General features: G+C 40.4%; 1 protein-coding gene and 1 non-coding gene across 2 annotated transcripts in view; both read right to left on the bottom strand.

Moving 5' to 3' along the window:
- Positions 1-1,284: 1,284 nt before the first annotated feature.
- LOC121402301 lies at positions 1,285-1,504 on the bottom strand. The gene has a single exon (XR_005966727.1). It is a non-coding gene; the product is annotated as a small nucleolar RNA U3 (small nucleolar RNA).
- A 7,633-nt stretch (positions 1,505-9,137) lies between these two features.
- Positions 9,138-20,089, bottom strand: part of LOC108712563 (low-density lipoprotein receptor-related protein 6) — a 68,730-nt gene continuing 57,778 nt past the window's right edge. The window contains exons 16-23 of the mRNA XM_041587906.1: positions 19,691-19,900; positions 19,399-19,527; positions 16,604-16,840; positions 15,219-15,329; positions 13,717-13,947; positions 11,731-11,867; positions 11,542-11,639; positions 9,138-9,590 (exon numbers count right to left, since the gene is read on the bottom strand). Of these exons, the coding sequence (XP_041443840.1) occupies positions 9,296-9,590; positions 11,542-11,639; positions 11,731-11,867; positions 13,717-13,947; positions 15,219-15,329; positions 16,604-16,840; positions 19,399-19,527; positions 19,691-19,900 (1,448 nt within the window). The 3' untranslated portion in view covers positions 9,138-9,295. The remainder of the gene's footprint in view (positions 9,591-11,541; positions 11,640-11,730; positions 11,868-13,716; positions 13,948-15,218; positions 15,330-16,603; positions 16,841-19,398; positions 19,528-19,690; positions 19,901-20,089) is intronic.

Here is a 20,089-nt window from a genome sequence, read left to right on the forward strand (position 1 = left end):
TATAATATATATATATAATACACAACAGCCATGAATATCTTGTAAATTATATCCTTATAAAACGGTGAGTTCTGATGTCATTTCTGTCACATGACTCACTGAAATTTGTGTATTCTAAGAAATAAAGTATCGGCTATTGTAAAATATGAGGATATTATAAGTTACCTCGGAGTTCCATGACCTGTATATAAACACTCGGCCTTCGGCCTCGTACTTTTATATGGTCATGAAACTCCTCAGTAACTTATAATATCCTTATATTTTACAAGAGGGGGTACTTTATTCACTATATAAAACACCCAGCATATACAAATAGCTTAGGGCGATCAATTTCTGGTACCTTGGAGTAACAAAGGGGAATTAAATCTTGTTGTTTCCCTGACCTGCACCCGATCCGACCCCACCCATTTCCAGCCTATTCCTCACTCAAGGCAACACCACTAACTGCCCTGCAGGGAAGACTCTGGACTTATGAACCTGAATGTGCAAATCCAACAGCTGTCGCTCCAGGTCCGGTTTGTGAACTGGTTTGTGACTCAGGGCCGGGCCAAGTACGCCGGGAGCCCTTGGCAACCTGGAAGACTTTGATCCCCCCCACCATTCGCGCATGCGCAGAAGAGCTCACACTCACATTCAAAAGGAACTGCAGCTTCCAGCCCTACTGTGACATCACATGAGGTGGTGACAGGGGGGGAATGAACACGGACTAGGGGGAGGCAGGAAACTCTATAAAGGGGTTGTTGAACCTTAAATAAAATGTTAATATGACACAGAGACTGATATTCAGAGACAATGCGCAAATGACTCATTTATTGTTTTATTATTTGTGGTTCTGGCAATTTCAGCAATCCGGTTGTTAGGGTCCACATTCCCCTAGCAACCGTCCATTGATTTGAAAAGATCAACAGGACAGGGCCTGACTAGAAAGAGGAGGAATAAAAAGTAGTAATAACAATACATTTGTTGCCTTACAGAGTCTTCGTTGTTTTTTTTTTTTTTTGATGGGGGGGTCAGCGACCCCCATTCAAACGCTTGAAAGAGTCAGAAGAAAAAAACAAATAATTAAAAAAAAAAAAAAACTACAAAATAAATAATAAAGAGCAGTTCTATAACATGCAAAGTTCACTACATTTTTAAATGTCACGTTCCAATTCCTGCTGGACTTGTGCAGCGACATCTGTTGGTAGAACAAGAGTATAACACTCACTTCTTGTATAACCAATGAGCGTGTTCATAGTGTAGCCAATTAGAAGCTGATTCTATTTTTAACTTAAACCAATTAAAACCACTCAGCTTGTGTTCTCTCCCTCTATCTCCCCAATAACAAAGGGGAGCAGAACGTTCATCAATAGCAAACAGCAGCCACAATGAAGCAGCACTGAGAGCTCACTTCACGCTCAGGAGAGAACACTGACGCTCTTCCTCGTGGTTTGTGAGTTCAGACACTTTCGAGCACATTTCACCAGGTACAACCTATAGAAATGATCCCTGAAAGTATAGTCTTACTGATACACTGGAACAAGCAGCCACCACCCACTCACACACCCTCTTTACTGTTAGGGCGACAAATCAATGCTATTCAAAGTTAAGGCATAATAAGTACCAGTAAGAAAAGCCTTATAGTCTATAGACAACGTTTCCCTTCGTTTTTCACAGAACACGCTGTATGACAATAAACTTAACAAGTAGGAGCTCGGGTAAAAGATCATTTGCATCTGACACGCCCATCAACCAATCGCACAGCGCGTTACGGCTTTATTTCCGCTTGAGGACGGTGAACGTCTTAAGCGTGCGCCTGCGGGTGCGATAACGCTATTTAGCGCTGGATTTGCATCATTTACTCGACTTCATTGCATCTCCATTCCCCAGTTGCCAAGACGAAAACCCCGCTGAACCGGCACCGACGTACAAAATCCAGAAATGCGCTTTTGCCGCCTGAGGCATGCTGGGAATTGTAGTTTTTTTTCTGCACACGCACATGTTCTTAGAGTCCTACTTAAACGACTGACGTAAATGAAAGGCGAATAGCTATAGACCTTTGTTACCAGGAGGCTAGCTGCAAGTGGTGGTTGCTTTACGTGCTTGCTGCAAATTTTCCATGTGCCAAAGGCTGGGTCTCCTTTGTTTTAACCCCAAACTTTATTTGGAGGGACACAGACACCTACTGGGTTCTTAGTGATGCCATTGGCAGGGTCTCAAGCCAGATGTTTTCTATGCCCTTACCCCTATGGTTGCCACCTTTTCCAGAAAAAAATACCTTCCTATATATTTATCTTTATTCCCTATTAATAACATTGGGATCACTGACCTTCCTATATATTTATCTTTATTCCCTATTAATAACATTGGGATCACTGACCTTCCTATATATTTATCTTTATTCCCTATTAATAACATTGGGATCACTGGCCTTCCTATATATTTATCTTTATTCCCTATTAATAACATTGGGATCATATCACTGACCTTCCTATATATTTATCTTTATTCCCTATTAATAACATTGGGATCACTGACCTTCCTATATATTTATCTTTATTCCCTATTAATAACATTGGGATCACTGGCCTTCCTATATATTTATCTTTATTCCCTATTAATAACATTGGGATCACTGACCTTCCTATATATTTATCTTTATTCCCTATTAATAACATTGGGATCACTGGCCTTCCTATATATTTCTCTTTATTCCCTATTAATAACATTGGGATCACTGACATTCCTATATATTTATCTTTATTCCCTATTAATAACATTGGGATCACTGGCCTTCCTATATATTTATCTTTATTCCCTATTAATAACATTGGGATCACTGGCCTTCCTATATATTTATCTTTATTCCCTATTAATAACATTGGGATCATATCACTGACCTTCCTATATATTTATCTTTATTCCCTATTAATAACATTGGGATCACTGACCTTCCTATATATTTATCTTTATTCCCTATTAATAACATTGAGATCAACCTTAATTTTTACCGGCCAGGCCTGTAAAATACTGTCCAAGTGGCAACCCAACCTACCCCTGTAAAAGGCAGCCTGGGAAGTTGGTAACTGTAAGCTCTTCTTTGAGAGTTGTAGTACAACAAGAGCCGGAGAATGAACATTATGCACAGGGCGTCACAACTCCATATTTGCAGTGGTCCCATTCAGGGTTGCCAGGTCTAATTTTCAAAAACAGCCAAAAACTAGCACTTCAAAGGTAGCCCAAAAATAGCACAATATGTGCAGTGAAAAAGTCTAAAAACAAATAAATTAATATATGTGTAAATACGCCTTTTGTAAATTTCACTGTCACACAAATTTTTTCATGAAGCAAAATGGAACAGATTCGCCCGTCACCAGGGGTGTAAAGGAGGGCCCAGGAGGTATAGGGGCCCCATAAGGCCTAATACACATTCAATATCAATAAATATTGGTAAAACAGCTGAACCTCTTGACATTTTGGTGGTCAGAAGATATTTGCCCCGAAATTGTTTGAAATTGAGGAAAGTCGCTGGAAAATGTGAGAATGCTTAAGAGTGACGGGAGACTGGTATACAAAGCCCAAAATCTGGGAACACCCAACTATCAGAGCACAAGTCACATGGCAGGGGCAGTTGGGAAACTGAATATGTCTACCCCATGTCAGATTTCAAAATTAAATATAAATGTTTGCTCTTTTGAAAAATGGATTTCAGTGCAGAATTCTGGTGGAGTAGCACTATTAACTATTAACCTGCTGGTTAGTTTCTGCCCAGTCTGACCACCAAGTAGTCAAGGAAGTTGTCAGGAGAAAGAAAGAGGCTGCTCTGATGTTCTTCTACTTAGGAAAACAATTAGAAACCTCTCTCAAATCTTTCCTAAGCAGAAGAACATCAGAGCAGCCTCTTTCTTTCTCCTGACAACTTCCTTGACTACTTGGTGGTCAGACTGGGCAGAAACTGACCAGCAGGTGGCGCTGTTGGAACAAAATTTATTCATATTAACAGCACATGTATCCCTTAAAGGACCAGTAACATCATTTTTTTTTATTAAAAAAATAAAAATTACAGCCTGCATACAATACCCATGAACTAAAAGATATTCCATATTAGCCCTCCTTTTACCTGAAAAGTCCCCAGTAAAACTCCCCTCCATGGTTTGAACTAACATTAGAAAAACGGCGATATGGCGACTAATCCTTACCCATTGAAGTACGTGCGCGCTGCCGACAGTGCTGCTCCTCCTCCCTGGACTTCCGGCAGGAACCCGGAAGTCTGAAGAGTTTCAGAGCAGCAAGCAACCGGCACGTGAACAGTTGGTGAGACGGAGGAGTGAGAGGAACACAGAGGGAGGGGGCTGCATTGACGTGGCGCTGAGGAAAGGTGAAGGCTGGGAGACAGAGAGATGTGCTCGGGGGGAGGGTAAGGAGCAGGACGGCTGCAGCGAGTGGAAACCAATGCGGAGAGGGAAAGCAGCGCTGGGAGAGAGAGAAGTGCTGGGGGAGGGTAAGGAGCAGGACGGCTGCAGCGAGTGGAAACCGATGCGGAGAGGGAAAGCAGCGCTGGGAGAGAGAGAAGTGCTGGGGGAGGGAAAGGAGCAGGACGGCTGCAGGTAGAGTAGAAACCGATGCGGGGAGGGAAAGCAGCGCTGGGAGAGAGAGACAGAGAGAAGTGTTGGGGGAGGGAAAGGAACAGGACGGCTGGGCAAGAGAGGCTGCAGGGAGAGAGGGAACAGCTGGGGAAAGGGAACTACCATCCAGATGAGCGTCCATCCTAGAAACTGAAGCCGCATCCCTGGTGTCTTGGTTGCTATGTGACATCACCGGAAGTGACATCTCGAAGCAGGAAGTCGGGTCACAGCTGCGCGCACGTAGGGGAGAAGAAGCAAGAAGAAGATGGCGGGACCCTTTGGACACCGTGGGACAGCGGCGGTTTGCGTTTTTACAGATGTCTTACACGAGCGGCAGGAAAGAGCAGCATATTGGAAGTGAGTAATGTATATTAATTATTTTTTATTGTGATTTAAAAATGGTGTTACTGGTCCTTTAATATCTTGGAATAAAAAGAAAATAAATAATAAATGTAATGCACTTTCATCAATTCTACATTCACTTATTTTAAAGGTTTACTTATCCTTTAAAACCCCAAAAACACACACAAAAAAACCCCACCACAAGCAAATTGAAAATTTTTGCCGTTTTGTTTTTATTATAAAAATCAATTTGTCTTTTTTTGTTACAACGCAAGGTAATAGTAATTATGAAATATTTTTTTTTTTTACATGATTTTATTATACACAGCTTATAAAGTCAAGCACTTATTATATTACAATAGCAACTGGGTGTACTAGTGGCTCTGAGCTGACCAAATGTTGGTCGTTACACAATTATACGTTCCTTGTGCAAATCTGTCACACCGACGGCACAACAGATGGAGCAGGGGGGAAAAAAAAAAGCATTTGGCAAAATAAAAACAAATGTTTAGCGTTTCCTTCACTTTGTAAAAATTAATAATAAACTGTACAGACCGGGTGGGTATCAGGCCAACCCTGCTGCTGATCTCATAACCCAGGGGAAGGTCAATATTTTGCTGGGGGGCTCAGGACCCCCAAAGCTCAACTAGTGTGAAGCTGCAGGGAGTTGCAAAGGGTTTCTTATTGGAAATCCCAATTTAAAGGGGTTGTTCAGCTTTAAATTAACTCTTAGTATGACGTAGAGAGGGATATTCTGAGACAATTTGCAATTGGTTTTCATTTTTTATTATTTGTGGTTTTTGACTTATTCAGCAGCTCTCCAGTTTGTAATTTCAGCCATCTGGTTGCTAGGGTCCCAATTATCTTAGCAACCATGCACTGATTTGAATTAGAGACTGGAATATGAATAGGAGAGGCCTGAATTGAAAGATGAGTAATAAAAAGTAACAATAAAAATACATTTGTAGCCTTACAGAGCATTTGTTTTTAGATGGGGTCAGTGACCCCCATTTGAAAGCTGGAAAGAATCAGAAGTAGAAGGCAAAGAATTCAAAGTCTATCAAAAATAAACGACGAAGACCAATTGAAAAGTTGCTTAGAATTAGCCATTCTATAAGATACTAAAAGTTAACTTTGAAGGTGAACCACCCCTTTAAAGTCACAGCACTTACTGATCTCTGTTACATGGGAATGCACATTTATCAAGGGTTGAATAAATTCGATCAATTGAAATGTATTATTTAGAGAGAATTTTTTAAAATTGGACAAATTAAAACGATCCAAAAACTCAAATCAAATTCCATCAAACTCGATTTGAGTTTTTCTCCAAAAAAAACCTTCAATAGTCAGGAAGGCCGCAAACATCTCCAAATGGATCCCTGGACGTCTCCCATTGACTTAAACAATTTTGCAGGTTTTTAGGTGGCGAATAGTTAAATTCAAATTCTTAAAGGGGCAGTTTACGATAAATCTCGAAAATCAAATTCATTTTTTTTTTTAAAAGCTAGAATTAAATTTAGATAACTCCCCAGTCAAATTAGAGTTTTGACCATAAAAATTTTCTCAATTCGACCATTGATAAATCTGCCCGTTAGGGTCCGTGAGGAATTTACCCCGGTGATACTGGTACAGAGCCATAAAGCTGAATGAATAGTTAGGGGGGAACTTGTCACATTGCAGCTGAGGGGCAACAAAAGGGATTTGGGAAAGGGGGGAAAATGTTTATGTCTAAAAAAGCATTTGGGATCGTGGATAACCTGCATGTACTCCGGGATGAGCGAACAACTGCCCTCTAAAGGCTTCTTCATTGCATCTACTAGCACAAAACTGTCACGGGATGCTGGGAGTTTCAGATCAGACACAGCTTCCACATACAAACTCTGAGACTTAAAGGATAAGTAAACCTTTAAAATAAGTGAATGTAGAATTGATGTTCTAAGCACTTTTGTCATTTACATTCATTATTTATTTTCATTTTATTCCAAGATATTAAGGGATACATGTGCTGTTAATATGAATGAATTTTGTTCCAACAGCGCCACCTGCTGGTCAGTTTCTGACCAGTCTGACCACCAAGTAGTCAAGGAAGTTGTCAGGAGAAAGAAAGAGGCTGCTCTGATGTTCTTCTGCTTAGGAAAACAATTAGAAACCTTTCTCAAATCTTTCCTAAGCAGAAGAACATCAGAACAGGCTCTTTCTTTCTCCTGACAACTTCCTTGAATACTTGGTGGTCAGACTGATCAGAAACTGACCAGCAGGTGGCGCTGTTGGAACAAAATTCATTCATATTAACAGCACATGTATCCCTTAATATCTTGGAATAAAAAGAAAATGAATGTAAATGACAAAAGTGCTTAGAATAGCACTCATCAATTTTATATTCACTTATATTAAAGGTTTACTTATCCTATAAACAAAGATGGCAGTAAAAAAAAAAATGACATTTAAGTTTTATAAATACAATAGAGTATAAAAAACAAAGATAAAAAACAGACAGACCCTTCTACTGCCACAGGCCAAGGCTGCTGACCTCTGACAGAAGAAGGTTTTAAAAAAAATAAAATAAAAACTACTTTGGTGATGAACTGATAATGAAGACAGGAGCACCTCTATGGTTTTCCCAGCAGGTCCCTCGGGCAGGTTAGTGGTATCGGTAACGCTCGGCTTAGTGGTATGGCTACACTGTAGTGGTTACATGGTCGGGGAGGCCATCCAACAACTGGCTGCTAAAAGGTTTGTAGTGACCTTCTTTGGCCCTCAAGTTAGAAAGATAAAATCATAAAATATAAATTAAAAAGAATATTAAAAAAAAACATACAAAAATGATTGAACATTGCGGATACTCACTATTGATATAAACCCATGACTGTTTGATGCACTCCTTAACTGTCATATAGCCACAGTATAAGTAATAATATAATATAATATACCCGGCTATAGTGGAGATCTTACTGGAGGAAGAAATACAAAGGGCATTTAAAGGGCAGCTGGAGGGGCTTAATGGAACAGTAACATCAAAAAATGAAAGAGTTTTAAAGTAATAAAAATATAATGTAGTGTTGCTCTGCACTGGTAAAACTGTTGTGTTTGCTTCAGAAACTCTACTATAGTTTATATAAACAAGCCGCTGTGTAGCCATGGGGGCAGCCATTCAAGCACAGGATACACAGTAGATAACAGATAAGTACTACTATAGTTTATATAAACAAGCTGCTGTGTTAGCCATGGGGGCAGCCATTCAAGCACAGGAAACACAGTAGATAACAGATAAGTACTACTATAGTTTATATAAATAAGTGGTTGTGTAGCCATGGGAGCAGCCATTCAAAAGAGAAAAGATTCAGGTTACACAGCAGATAGCAGATAATCTCTGTAGAACATAATGGTGTTATAGGTTATCCACTATTTATCCTGTGCCATATAGACTTTTTTTTTTAAAATTTCCGCCATTGCTACACAGCGGCTTGTTTATATAAACTATAGTAGTACATAGCTGTTATCTACTGTGTATCCTGTGTTTGAATGGCTGTCCCCATGGCTACACAGCAGCTTGTTTATATAAACTATAGTAGTACTTATCTGTTCTCTACTGTGTATCCTGTGCTTGAATGGCTGCCCCCATGGCTACACAGCAGCTTGTCTATATAAACTATAGTAGTACTCATCTGTTATCTACTGTGTATCCTGTGCTTAAATGGCTGCCCCCATGGCTACACAGCAGCCTGTTTATATAAACTATAATAGTGTTTCTGAATCAAACAAACCAGTTGTACCAGTGCAGGGCATTACTACAATATATTTTCATTACTTTACAACACTCATTTTTTGGTGTTACTGTTCCTTTAACCACAATTTATTTATTTATGTGGTGGGATAAGGGACCAGAGACGCCCTCAATCTCCAAGAGGAACGAATGCAGAGAAGGGTTAAGAAAAAAAATATCAAGAACCATTTTCTAAAAACTGCTGGTCGCTCTCGGCTGCATTTTTTTGGCATTAAAGACCTCTTCCTATCCTAGCGACTATTTAAGGCATTTTGTGTATTCCATTTGCAAAAATAGATATTTATATAGAGATATATATACATATATATTTGTACAAATTACTGTTGCAGTGGTCATAGAATGGGGAGGGGTTTGCCCTTCCGGGGAAAGAATGGGAATATAGTGTTATATTCATGAAGAGGCAATAAAAGGGTTAAGAAAATATAATTGTTTTTTTATCGTCTCTGTACAAACGTCCATTGTCGGAGACCCTTCTGCCCTCCTCTGGAGGGTTCATGGTTCTGGAAACTGTACACAACGGGGGTGGATTGGGAAGTTCTCTCTTTAGTATTTACAGAGCGGGGTCTCAGGAAGAGTCTGTACAAGGAGATGGAGGCGGGGGGTAAAGGTGATGGGAGTAGCTTCGTTCCGTGTAGGGAGAGGGCGGGCAGCTTTCGTAGTTCTCCTCTGCTGAAAGGTACTGGCTACGGGGAGTTGGAGGCGGAGGGACTGGTTCTGAATCGTAATTGAGATCGCTGATGTATCCCTTCGCTGCTGCTGCGGAGGTTAATCGGTGGCTGGGCGTGTAATCACTGTCACACACATCCGTGCTGCAGGGAGTTGTAGGAGGGGCAAAATGCCGGTAGTTGTACGGTCTGTAACTGAAAAGGACAGATTAACATTAGGAATTATAACTGCTTTTTTTCTTCATACAACTTAAAGGATAAGTAAACCTTTACATAAGTGAATGTAAAATGTAAAAAGTGTTTTTCTAAGCACTTTTGTCATTTACATTCATTATTTATTTTCTTTTTATTCCAAGATATTAAGGGATACATGTGCTGTTAATATGAATGAATTTTGTTCCAACAGCGCCACCTGCTGGTCAGTTTCTGACCAGTCTGACCACCAAGTAGTCAAAGAAGTTGTCAGGAGAAAGAAAGAGGCTGCTCTGATGTTCTTCTGCTTAGGAAAACAATTAGAGACATTTCTCAAATCTTTTAAAGATTTACATATCCTTTAAGTAATGCAGGTAGTGCAAGAGCAGGTGTGCGTAGAGCTGAGCGATCAATTCCCTTGTGCGCATGTGCCCTTCCACCCACACCCAGTTTTTTGAGCCTTGATATAAAACGGAATTGAGTTCACTGCCACTGTGTAAAGATAACAAAAACATGGCAGCCACCTGGTGATACAGCAAAGACAAATACCAGCGCCAATGTAGGGCGTACACCAATCTATGACGGAGCATTATAATGGGATGTATCTAAGTGTGTAGGATTTTTGTACATGAGAATTTATACTGTGGGTTGGGGCTTAATCAAGGAATATACCCTTGTCCTCCCAGTAAATAAGAGAGAAGAATATACCCAGGGCAGTTTTTGAGGCAGGATCCGCCCCCCTCACCCACTTACCTTTCCTGAGCAGGGGTCGTGGGTTGGAACACTAGAGTGGAGAGTGCAATTGCGCTCTCTCGCACTAGTAAAGCCAAATAACTTTCCTGACTATACCAAGTATTAAGTGCTCCCTTAAAGGGGTGGTTCCCCTTCCAAACACTTTTTTCAGTTGAATTGTTTTCAGATTGTTCTCCAGAAATAAAGACTTTTTTCAATTACTATACATTTTTAATTTTTTACAGTTTTTTCCAAAATCTCTAAATCTCTAAACTGTTACAATTTTGCAACATTGAGTTGATCCATTTCTCAGCCGCATCTCTGGAGTATCAGCAACTATTGTATCAATTCTAACAGCTGCTTTTAATGAAACCCAGAGATTCTGCTCAGCAGGAACAATGATAACAAATGTATCAACTAAATGTACCCATTTAGGACAGTTTAGAGGGTCGACGACCCCCCCTTCCCAGAGCTGCTTTAGAAAGGTGAAAAATTAGACTTACACTTCAGTATTAGAAGAACGGTGACGCATAGAAAATATGAAGTAATTGAAAAAAAGTCTATTTCTGGTGATCTGAAACCAGCTGAACTGAAAAAAAGTGCATGAAGGTGAACATGAAGGTTATAGAATGGCTAATTCCAAGCAACTTTTCCATTGGCTTTCATTATTTATTTTCTATAGTTTTTTTTAATTATTTGCATTCTACTAACTTTTTCTAGCTTTCAAATGGGGGTCAATGACCCCATCTAAAAAAACAAATGCTCTGTAAGGCTACAAATGTAGTTATTGCTACTTTTTACTACTTATCTTTCTCTTCGGGTCATCTCCTATTTATATTGCCGCCTCTTATTCAAATCAATGCATGGTTGCTACAGTAATTTGGACCCTAGCAACCAGAAATTGCAAACTGGAGAACTGCTGAATAAAAAGCTAAATAACTCAAAAACCACAAATAATAAAAAATGAAAACCAATTGCAAGTTGTCTCAGAATACTCCTACATCATACTAACAGTTCATTTAAAGGTGCACAGCCCATTTAAAGACATGTCTGTCACTAGAAACAAATGAATAATTTTTTTTCAGGAGCATAACCTGGAATTCTAAATCCCAAATTAATATTTCTGTAGATTAATGGAAATGATTAGCGGTGTGCAAATACTGAACTGTGACTGCCACTATCTAATGGGGGGGGGGGGAGAAAAATCCATGTCTGCACTTACCTGTACGACCTGTGGGTGGAAGGACTGTTTGATGAGTAACCAAATTCCATTGTGTAATGGGAACGCTCGGTGGCTGGGGAGGGAGGTGGGTTTAAGATCTATAAAGAAAAAGGAAAAAGAATATAAATGTGTTTTTATGGACAATTTTATGTGCTTTATGGACAATGAATATAGCTGTTGGATACCCACCGGTGGAAAATAAGTTCCTTTGGTGCTGGAGGAGCTGCTGGACGACGCTCCAGTTACATGAGCCCGGTCATACGGTGGCCCACTGCTTCCAGCCATAATGCTGAGAGAGCCGATGACAGATTTCCCACGTGACATACCTGTAAGAGAGAGAGCGCACCATGTTTAGATTAATGCTTTCTGCATCATCAGACACAAAGGATACATTACTGCTACATCAATAGATTCCAGCCTTGCCGATATCTATGAACTGCAATACATAATACACAAAAGCCAGCTTGTAAATTATATCCTTATAAACGGTGACTAGTGATGTCATCCGTTATAATCGGCGAGTAGTGATGTCATTTTTGTCACATGACTCACTAAAACTTGTGTATTATACTAAAGTACCCCTTGTTGGAAAATATGAGGATATTTGAAGTCACCTCTGAGTTCCATGACCTGTATAAAGGCACTCCTCTGTTACTTAGAATATCCTTATATTTTACAATAGGGGGTACTTTATTTACTATATAAATTGAGCGAATACAGGGTTATGGAAGATAGCTCACAGTACAAGCTAATTCAGGTATGGGTCCGTCATTTTGGAGTCAGGAAGGAATTTTTTTTGGAGAGGCTTCAAATGGGGGTTTTCTCCTTCCTCTTAATCAACTGGCAGTTAGGCAGGTTATATACAGACTTAAGGTTGAACTTGATGGAAGTGTGTCTTTTTTCAACCTAACTTACTATGTTCCGCTAAGAAGCTTTGTATTTTAGCCTCATTTGTAGGGGCTGTTGGATCCTTGTTACTTCAGCCAGTTTCAGCACAGCTTAAAAGTTTTTTACCAATGAATGACCTAGGGAAGGTACAATTCTGTTATCTTTCCCCACATTGGCCTGCAGTCGGATGTTACATGACACCCCTATACACACAATGCAGCAAGATGCTCTTGCTGTTTAAAGGGGAACTATCATGAAAATACAATTAATATAAGCTTCATCATACTGAAATAAAATCAATTTAAAATTCTGCATTGTTTCTGAAATAATCACGTTTATGTTCACTATCCCTCTCTCAGCCTCTGTTTCTCTTCATTCTGTCTTCATGCAGCAGTTGGGTGTCAGAAAGTCTTTGACAGTTAGATCCAAAATATCTCATAGGTTGCTCCTTTTGCCTAGAAGATGTATTAGAGCTCACTCTATTAAACTCACCAGACATCATGTCTCTCTACATGCAGAATTTGTGCAAAAGGCAGTTATTTTATTAGATTTTGTTTGTACTGGAATCAATTATTTGAGTGAGCTCTAATACATCTGCTAGGAAAGGAAGCCCCCCTATAAGATATAGTGGGTCTAACAGTCAATTATCGGACACCCAACTGCTGCATGAAAAGAGAATGAAGAGAAACAGATGCTGTGAGAGGAATAGTAAATATAAATGTGATTATTTCAGGAACAATGCAGAATTTTTAATTGAGTGTATTTAGAAAGTTTCTTACTTCCGTATGAGGAAGCTTATATTAAATTTAATTTTTCGCGATAGTACCCCTTTAACGGAAGGACGGGAAAGAGGGAATAAACACACTGGGGCTCATTTATCAACACTGGGCAAATTTGTCCATGGGCAGTAACCCATGGCAACCAATCAGATTGCTGCATTCATTGTACTGCTTGCAGCTGGCTTTAAAAAGCTAATCACTGATTGGTTGCTATAGGTAACTGCCCGTGGGCAAATTTGCCCAATGTTGATAAATGAGCCAAGCTGCAGGGGGATCTTTTTTTTCCTCTCCTAGATGTATTTCCGTTTAATTTTGTGTGTGAGCTTGAGAATGCACAAAACACATCATAACAAAAATCTGTGATTGGAGGAAATGATCCATTGCAGGTTCCTCCATGGACTGGCTGCATACAGTCAATACAAGACAACCAGCATTAGATCTACATCTATCTCAGTCTAAATGCAAAGACTAACATCTTGGGAAACTAGTGCTGGAGCTACTAACTCACCTGGCAAGGATCCGGTTAGGGAGCTCGGGTGCGGGACGTAAGCTAAGGGGACAGACACGGGGCCGTGCACTACGTAGTCATTGGTCATGGTCTCTCCATCTCCTTTCATGCGACGACACAACACTCGCTGACAGATGAAATACACTCCCCCTACCACAAATACGGTGAGGATCACGCCAATGATGGAGCCGATGGTGTTGGTCGACGGAGGAGGCGGTTCCTCTGTGGGATCTGGAAAACGTAACAAGTTAATTGTACTAAGAGTGGAAAAGAATGCCTCTCACCTCTACAAAAACCTGTGTCCCCCAAATATGCTTTTTGGCTAAAATATGCATAAATGTTAAACTCCCAGAACACCATTGTGATCTTTGGCGGTCTGCAAATGCTGGGAGTTGTATTTTTTTTTACATCTGAAGAGGTGCCAAATGCACGACAGAAGGCCTGAGACTCTCCTGCAGCTTTTAAAGGAGAAGGAAAGGTTAAAACTAAGTAAGCTTTATCAGAATACACCAGTAAACCCTCAAAGTAATGCTGCTCTGAGAAACAGAATTGCTTTCCTACTATTGTGTACTCATGGGCTTCTGTATCAAACTTCCTGTTTTCAGCTTAAACCTCCAGGGCTAGGGCTTGAGCATGCTCAGTTTGCTTCTCTCTCCCCATCCCTTCTCTGCTGTAATCTGAGCCACGAGTGAGCAGGGAGAGACTCAGGCAGGAAGTGATGTCACAAGCTAATATGGCAGCTGCTATCCTAAACAAACAATGTTTCTAGAGCTGTTACTCAGGTACAGTAAAGCATTCTGCAGAATAAATACAGTGTTATAGCTTGTACTACTGTGGCTATCGGCAGTAAACTGCTTCAGTAGCTTTCCTTTACCCCTTTAAAGGAGGTTCATCTTCAGGTTAACTTTTAGTATGTTATAGAATGGCCAACTCTAAGCAACTTTTCAATTGGTCCTCGTTATTTATTCGTTTATGAATTATTTGCCTTCTTCTGACCCTTTCCAGCTTTCAAAAGGGGATCACTGACCCCATCTAAAAACAAATGTTCTTTAAAGCTACAAATGTATTGTTATTGCTACTTTTATTACTCATCTTTCTGTTCTGACCCTCCCCTATTAATATTCCATATTCTCATTCAAATCAATACATGGTTGCTAGGACATTTTGGACCCCAGCAACCAGATTTTTGACACTGCAAACTGGAGAGCTGCTAAATAAAAAAAAAGAGATAAATCAAAAACCAGCAATAATAAAAAATTAAAACCAATTGCAAATTGTCTCAGAAAACCACGCTCTACGTTATACTAAAAGTTAACTCAAAGGCGAACAACCCCTTTAACTACAGGCTGCAGCATCTTAGTCAGTGCCTCTGTGCTTTTAATTCAGATTTCGGCAGGGCCTTGATTGTGACATGCCAGGTTTGTAGCAGAGCAAAGACACTATACAGCTTTATGTTGGCTGGATGGAAAGAAAACTTTGCTATGCAGTTTCCGATCACTTACAGCAAGCTTGCTCATCTGAGCTGTCACTGCAGTCCGGGCTGAGATCGCAACGCCTGTGCTTCCCAATGCACTGTCCACTGCCGCAATGAAACTGGTCAGGTGCACAGACTTCTGCAGAGATACAAGTAAGGATATGTCAGTAACCTTGCAAGACAATAGCATTTACAGCATACTGCAAATTTAGCTCATTCTTTGCACATCACTGGCACCTTAAATTACATTTTTTTTTTTATTTCTAATAGGGGTTTATCATGTGCACTTTTCTAAACTCTCCAATTAATTTACAAAAACCAGAACTCATCTTACTGCAGTCATGAAATGCAAAGTATTCAGGTGAAAAGAACACTTAACCCAAGAATAAAAATAAGAGGGCCAATAGTTCCTTATAAGAGACTGCACAGACTTATTTATTGCATGAACAGAGCATGATTCATAGCAAAAGGCTTGCACTGGATGTTCTGCTCACTCTATGATAGTTCTGAAAGTATTCAAGGAAGCATAAATTATACCTTTGAACTTAAAGGATAAATAAATCTTTAAAATAAGTGAATGTAAAATTGATAAGACTACCATTCTAAGCACTTTTGTCATTTACATTATTTTTTTTTTATTATTATTCCAAGATATTAAGGGATACATGTGCTGTTAATATGAATACGTTTACTTCCAACAGCGCCACCTGCTGTCAGTTTCTGATCAGTCTGACCACCAAATAGTCAAGGAAGTTGTCAGGAGAAAAAAATAAAAGAGGCTGCTCTGATCTGTTTAGGAATAAAATTTGAAACTTCCTTGACTACTTGGTGGTCAGACTGGTCAGAAACTGACCAGCAGGTGGCGCTGTTGGAACAAAATTCATTCATATTAACAGCACATGTATCCCTTAATACAGTGATCCCCAACCAGTAGCTCGTGAGTAACATGTTGCTCTCCAACCCCTTGGATGTTGTTCCCAGTGGCCTCAAAGCAGGAGCTTATTTTTGAATTCCAGGCTTGGAGGCAAGTTTTAGTTGCATAAAAACCAGATGTACTGCCAAACAGAGCCTCAATATAGGTTGATAATCCACATAGGGGCTACTAAATGGCCAATCACATCCCTTAATTTGGCACCCAGGAACATTTTTCATGCTAGTGTTGCTCCCCAACTCCTGAATGTTGCTCACGGGTTCTAAAGGTTGGGGAATCCCTGCCTTAATATCTTGGAATAAAAAGAAAATAAATAATAAATGTAAGTGACAAAAGTGCTTAGAATAACACTCCTCAGTTTTACATTCACTTATTTTTAAGGTTTACTATCCTTTAATACGGGGGTTTCAACCAGCAACAGACGGGAATCTGTGGAATAAAGTAAAACATAATGAAGACAATTCTCAGAAGCAAGCTAGTACCATTGCAGTTCTTCTCATCAGACTTGTCCTGACAGTTGGCCTCTCCGTTACAGCGTAGGGAGGAGTCAATGCACTGGCCACTGGCACATTGGTACTGTGAGTCTGAGCACATGGGGCAGTTCTGCTCGTCACTGTGGTCCTCACACTCTGTAAAACCATCGCAGCGCCACTCACCCGGGATGCAATCAATGTCACCGGTGAAACAGGTAAACTGTAAGGGGGAGCAGGTGGGAGGCTCTGTAAGGAAAATAAAGGAAATTGTCTTTAAAGAAAAAAAGTTGTATGACTGCATTTTAGTATCATTTATATTCCCTAAGTAACATTTAGGGCACATTTAATGATATGCAAACTTGAAAAACACGACTTTGCTTGTTAGTCCAAAAATCCAAATAGACAGCCTAAGAATTGGAGTTCATTACTGTAACCACTAGATGGCAATGTAAGATAACTGAATTAAAGACATGCTTTTTCTTGGGTATACAGTATGACAATTCTGTGCTGGAAGACTCCGCAAATAATAAACTATGCCCTTATAATGCACTTTGGTTTTAAGAAGAAGGAAAGGCTAAAAGTAAGTAAGCTTTATCAGAAAGGTCTATATAAATACACCAGTAAAACCTTAAAGTAATGCTGCTCTGAGTCCTCTGTCAGAAGAAACACCCCATTTCTTTCCTTCTATTGTGTACTCATGGGCTTCTGTATCAGACTAACTGTTTTAAGCTTAAACCTCCAGGGCTAGGGCTTGAGCATGCTCAGTTTGCTCCTCTCTCCTTCCCTGCTGTAATCTGAGCCCAGAGCTATGAGTGAGAAGGGAGGGATTGAGGCAGGAAGTGATGTCACACAAGCTAATATGGCAGCTGCTAGCCTAACCAAACAGTTTCTAGAGCAGTTTACTCAGGTATGGTAAAGGCATACTGCAGAATAAATATAGTGTAATAGCTTGCACTATTGTGGCTAATCTATTGGCAATAAACTGCTTCGGTAGCTTTCTTTTGCCTTTAAGGAAAGAAAATGGAAGACAATGTGAACATATTAAATAGGGTGTTGTTTTTGCTTTTACCCTACGGCCTGGATATTATAATAGGCAAAATCTAAACCCTTCCAAATGATCTCTAAATGGTCTAACCACAAGGCACTAATATTCAGTTACACAAACAATGGCTTTCAGTTAGCGCTGACCTCTAGTAACCTACAATCACAACAGGGTAAAGAGCTGGCCAGTTACAACAAAAGCCTCGGGCAGTGGAAGCAGCCAAGAATACAAAGCATTATCGTTGTATAACTTTCAGGAGGCGGCTGGTTTTTGTAGGTTATCCAGTCGCATAGCAGCAAACTACTGTGTTCACAAATCTGCTTATTCCCCAAAAATGAAGGCAAATGTTTACATAAAGGATATACCGTTTTGTTCCCCCCCCCCTATAGCTCACTATGCAGTGAAGATCAAGATTCCCCAATTAAAATGTCACATCCATTAATGGCACTCAGATTTAAGTTATAGCTTTACTTCAAAAACAATAATTACCCACTGGGAACTACACACACAGATGCAGCCAACATGGAGACCACAAGGCCCTCACTTGCTTTGGAAGCTGTATACATTTGGCTTCTCTTTTTTTTCATTTTAGCTTTTTTATTTCTGCTGGAAAACGATGGGCAGTACAGTATAAGCAGCAGTCCTGCCCTGCTTTGCGGCAGTTGAGATTCTAGCTATCTGTATAACAGAACATTATGTCCCAGTGACTGCACAGATCCTATCTGATCCCCATTGTAAGCAGCAGTCCTGTCCTGCTTTATGGCAGCTGAGATTCTAGCTATCTGTATAACAGAGCATTCTGTCCCAGTGGCTGCACAGATCCTATCTGATCCCCATTGTAAGCAGCAGTCCTGTCCTGCTTTATGGCAGCTGAGATTCTAGCTATCTGTATAACAGAACATTCTGTCCCAGTGGCTGCACAGATCCTATCTGATCCCCATTGTAAGCAGCAGTCCTGTCCTGCTTTATGGCAGCTGAGATTCTAGCTATCTGTATAACAGAACATTCTGTCCCAGTGGCTGCACAGATCCTATCTGATCCCCACTGTAAGCAGCAGTCCTGTCCTGCTTTATGGCAGCTGAGATTCTAGCTATCTGTATAAGAGAGCATTCTGTCCCAGTGGCTGCACAGATCCTATCTGATCCCCATTGTAAGCAGCAGTCCTGTCCTGCTTTATGGCAGCTGAGATTCTAGCTATCTGTATAACAGAACATTCTGTCCCAGTGGCTGCACAGATCCTATCTGATCCCCATTGTAAGCAGCAGTCCTGTCCTGCTTTGCGGCAGTTGAGATTCTAGCTATCTGTATAACAGAACATTATGTCCCAGTGACTGCACAGATCCTATTTGATCCCCATTGTAAGCAGCAGTCCTGTCCTGCTTTATGGCAGCTGAGATTCTAGCTATCTGTATAAGAGAGCATTCTGTCCCAGTGGCTGCACAGATCCTATCTGATCCCCATTGTAAGCAGCAGTCCTGTCCTGCTTTATGGCAGCTGAGATTCTAGCTATCTGTATAACAGAACATTCTGTCCCAGTGTCTGCACAGATCCTATCTGATCCCCATTGTAAGCAGCAGTCCTGTCCTGCTTTATGGCAGCTGAGATTCTAGCTATCTGTATAACAGAGCATTCTGTCCCAGTGGCTGCACAGATCCTATTGATCCCCATTGGAAGAAGCAGTCCAGCACTGCTTTATGGCTCAAACAATAGCTCTGCGATTGGCAACGTCACAAAAAAATTCTTAATGAAAGACAGCACTCACCCCCACATGACAGCTCATCCTCCTGGAGAAGGACAAGGTGCATCGGGCAGGAACAGCGGGTGGTCCCATCTCCTTTCACTATGCAGATGTGGGAGCAGCCCCCATTATCCTGGGAACAAGGGTGTTCCTCTATAAAACAGAAAAATGAAAAGAACAATGAGGAGACAAGCTCATGCTTCCATATTAACACAAAAGCCTAAAATATTGTAGTTGCTTGTAACTTGATAACTTGAAAACTTGTCCAAATGATAAAACAAAAAAAAGGAACAAGTATGAATAAATGGATACTAACTGTATTCATCCATGCTCAGTTCAGTCACAGCATGGATATCGGTTAGCAGTGGGATACGAGCTTGGATCTTGGTGCGGCCCACACGACCGGTTTTCTCAATTCGCTCAATCATTTGCTGTTGCCGGTCAATCCAATACAGATGATTGCCGAAGACCGTGAGTCCGACTGGTTGTAGGACATTAGAATCTTCAAGAACTATGCGATGGCCACCTAGAAAGAACCAGGGGCTTTTGTAAGAAATAACCACAACACTAAATATAACACGATTAAAGAAGACTCTAACCAAGCAATATTGGGTATACAAACACTTAATTTACAAATAAAAAAAAAAAAAACAATTGGAAAAATAAACTAAGCCAATGGGATGAAGCGGCTGCAACCTTTATCCAATTGCATGCT

The sequence above is a fragment of the Xenopus laevis genome, chromosome 3S (assembly GCF_017654675.1).
Source record: "Xenopus laevis strain J_2021 chromosome 3S, Xenopus_laevis_v10.1, whole genome shotgun sequence".
NCBI lineage: Eukaryota > Metazoa > Chordata > Amphibia > Anura > Pipidae > Xenopus > Xenopus laevis.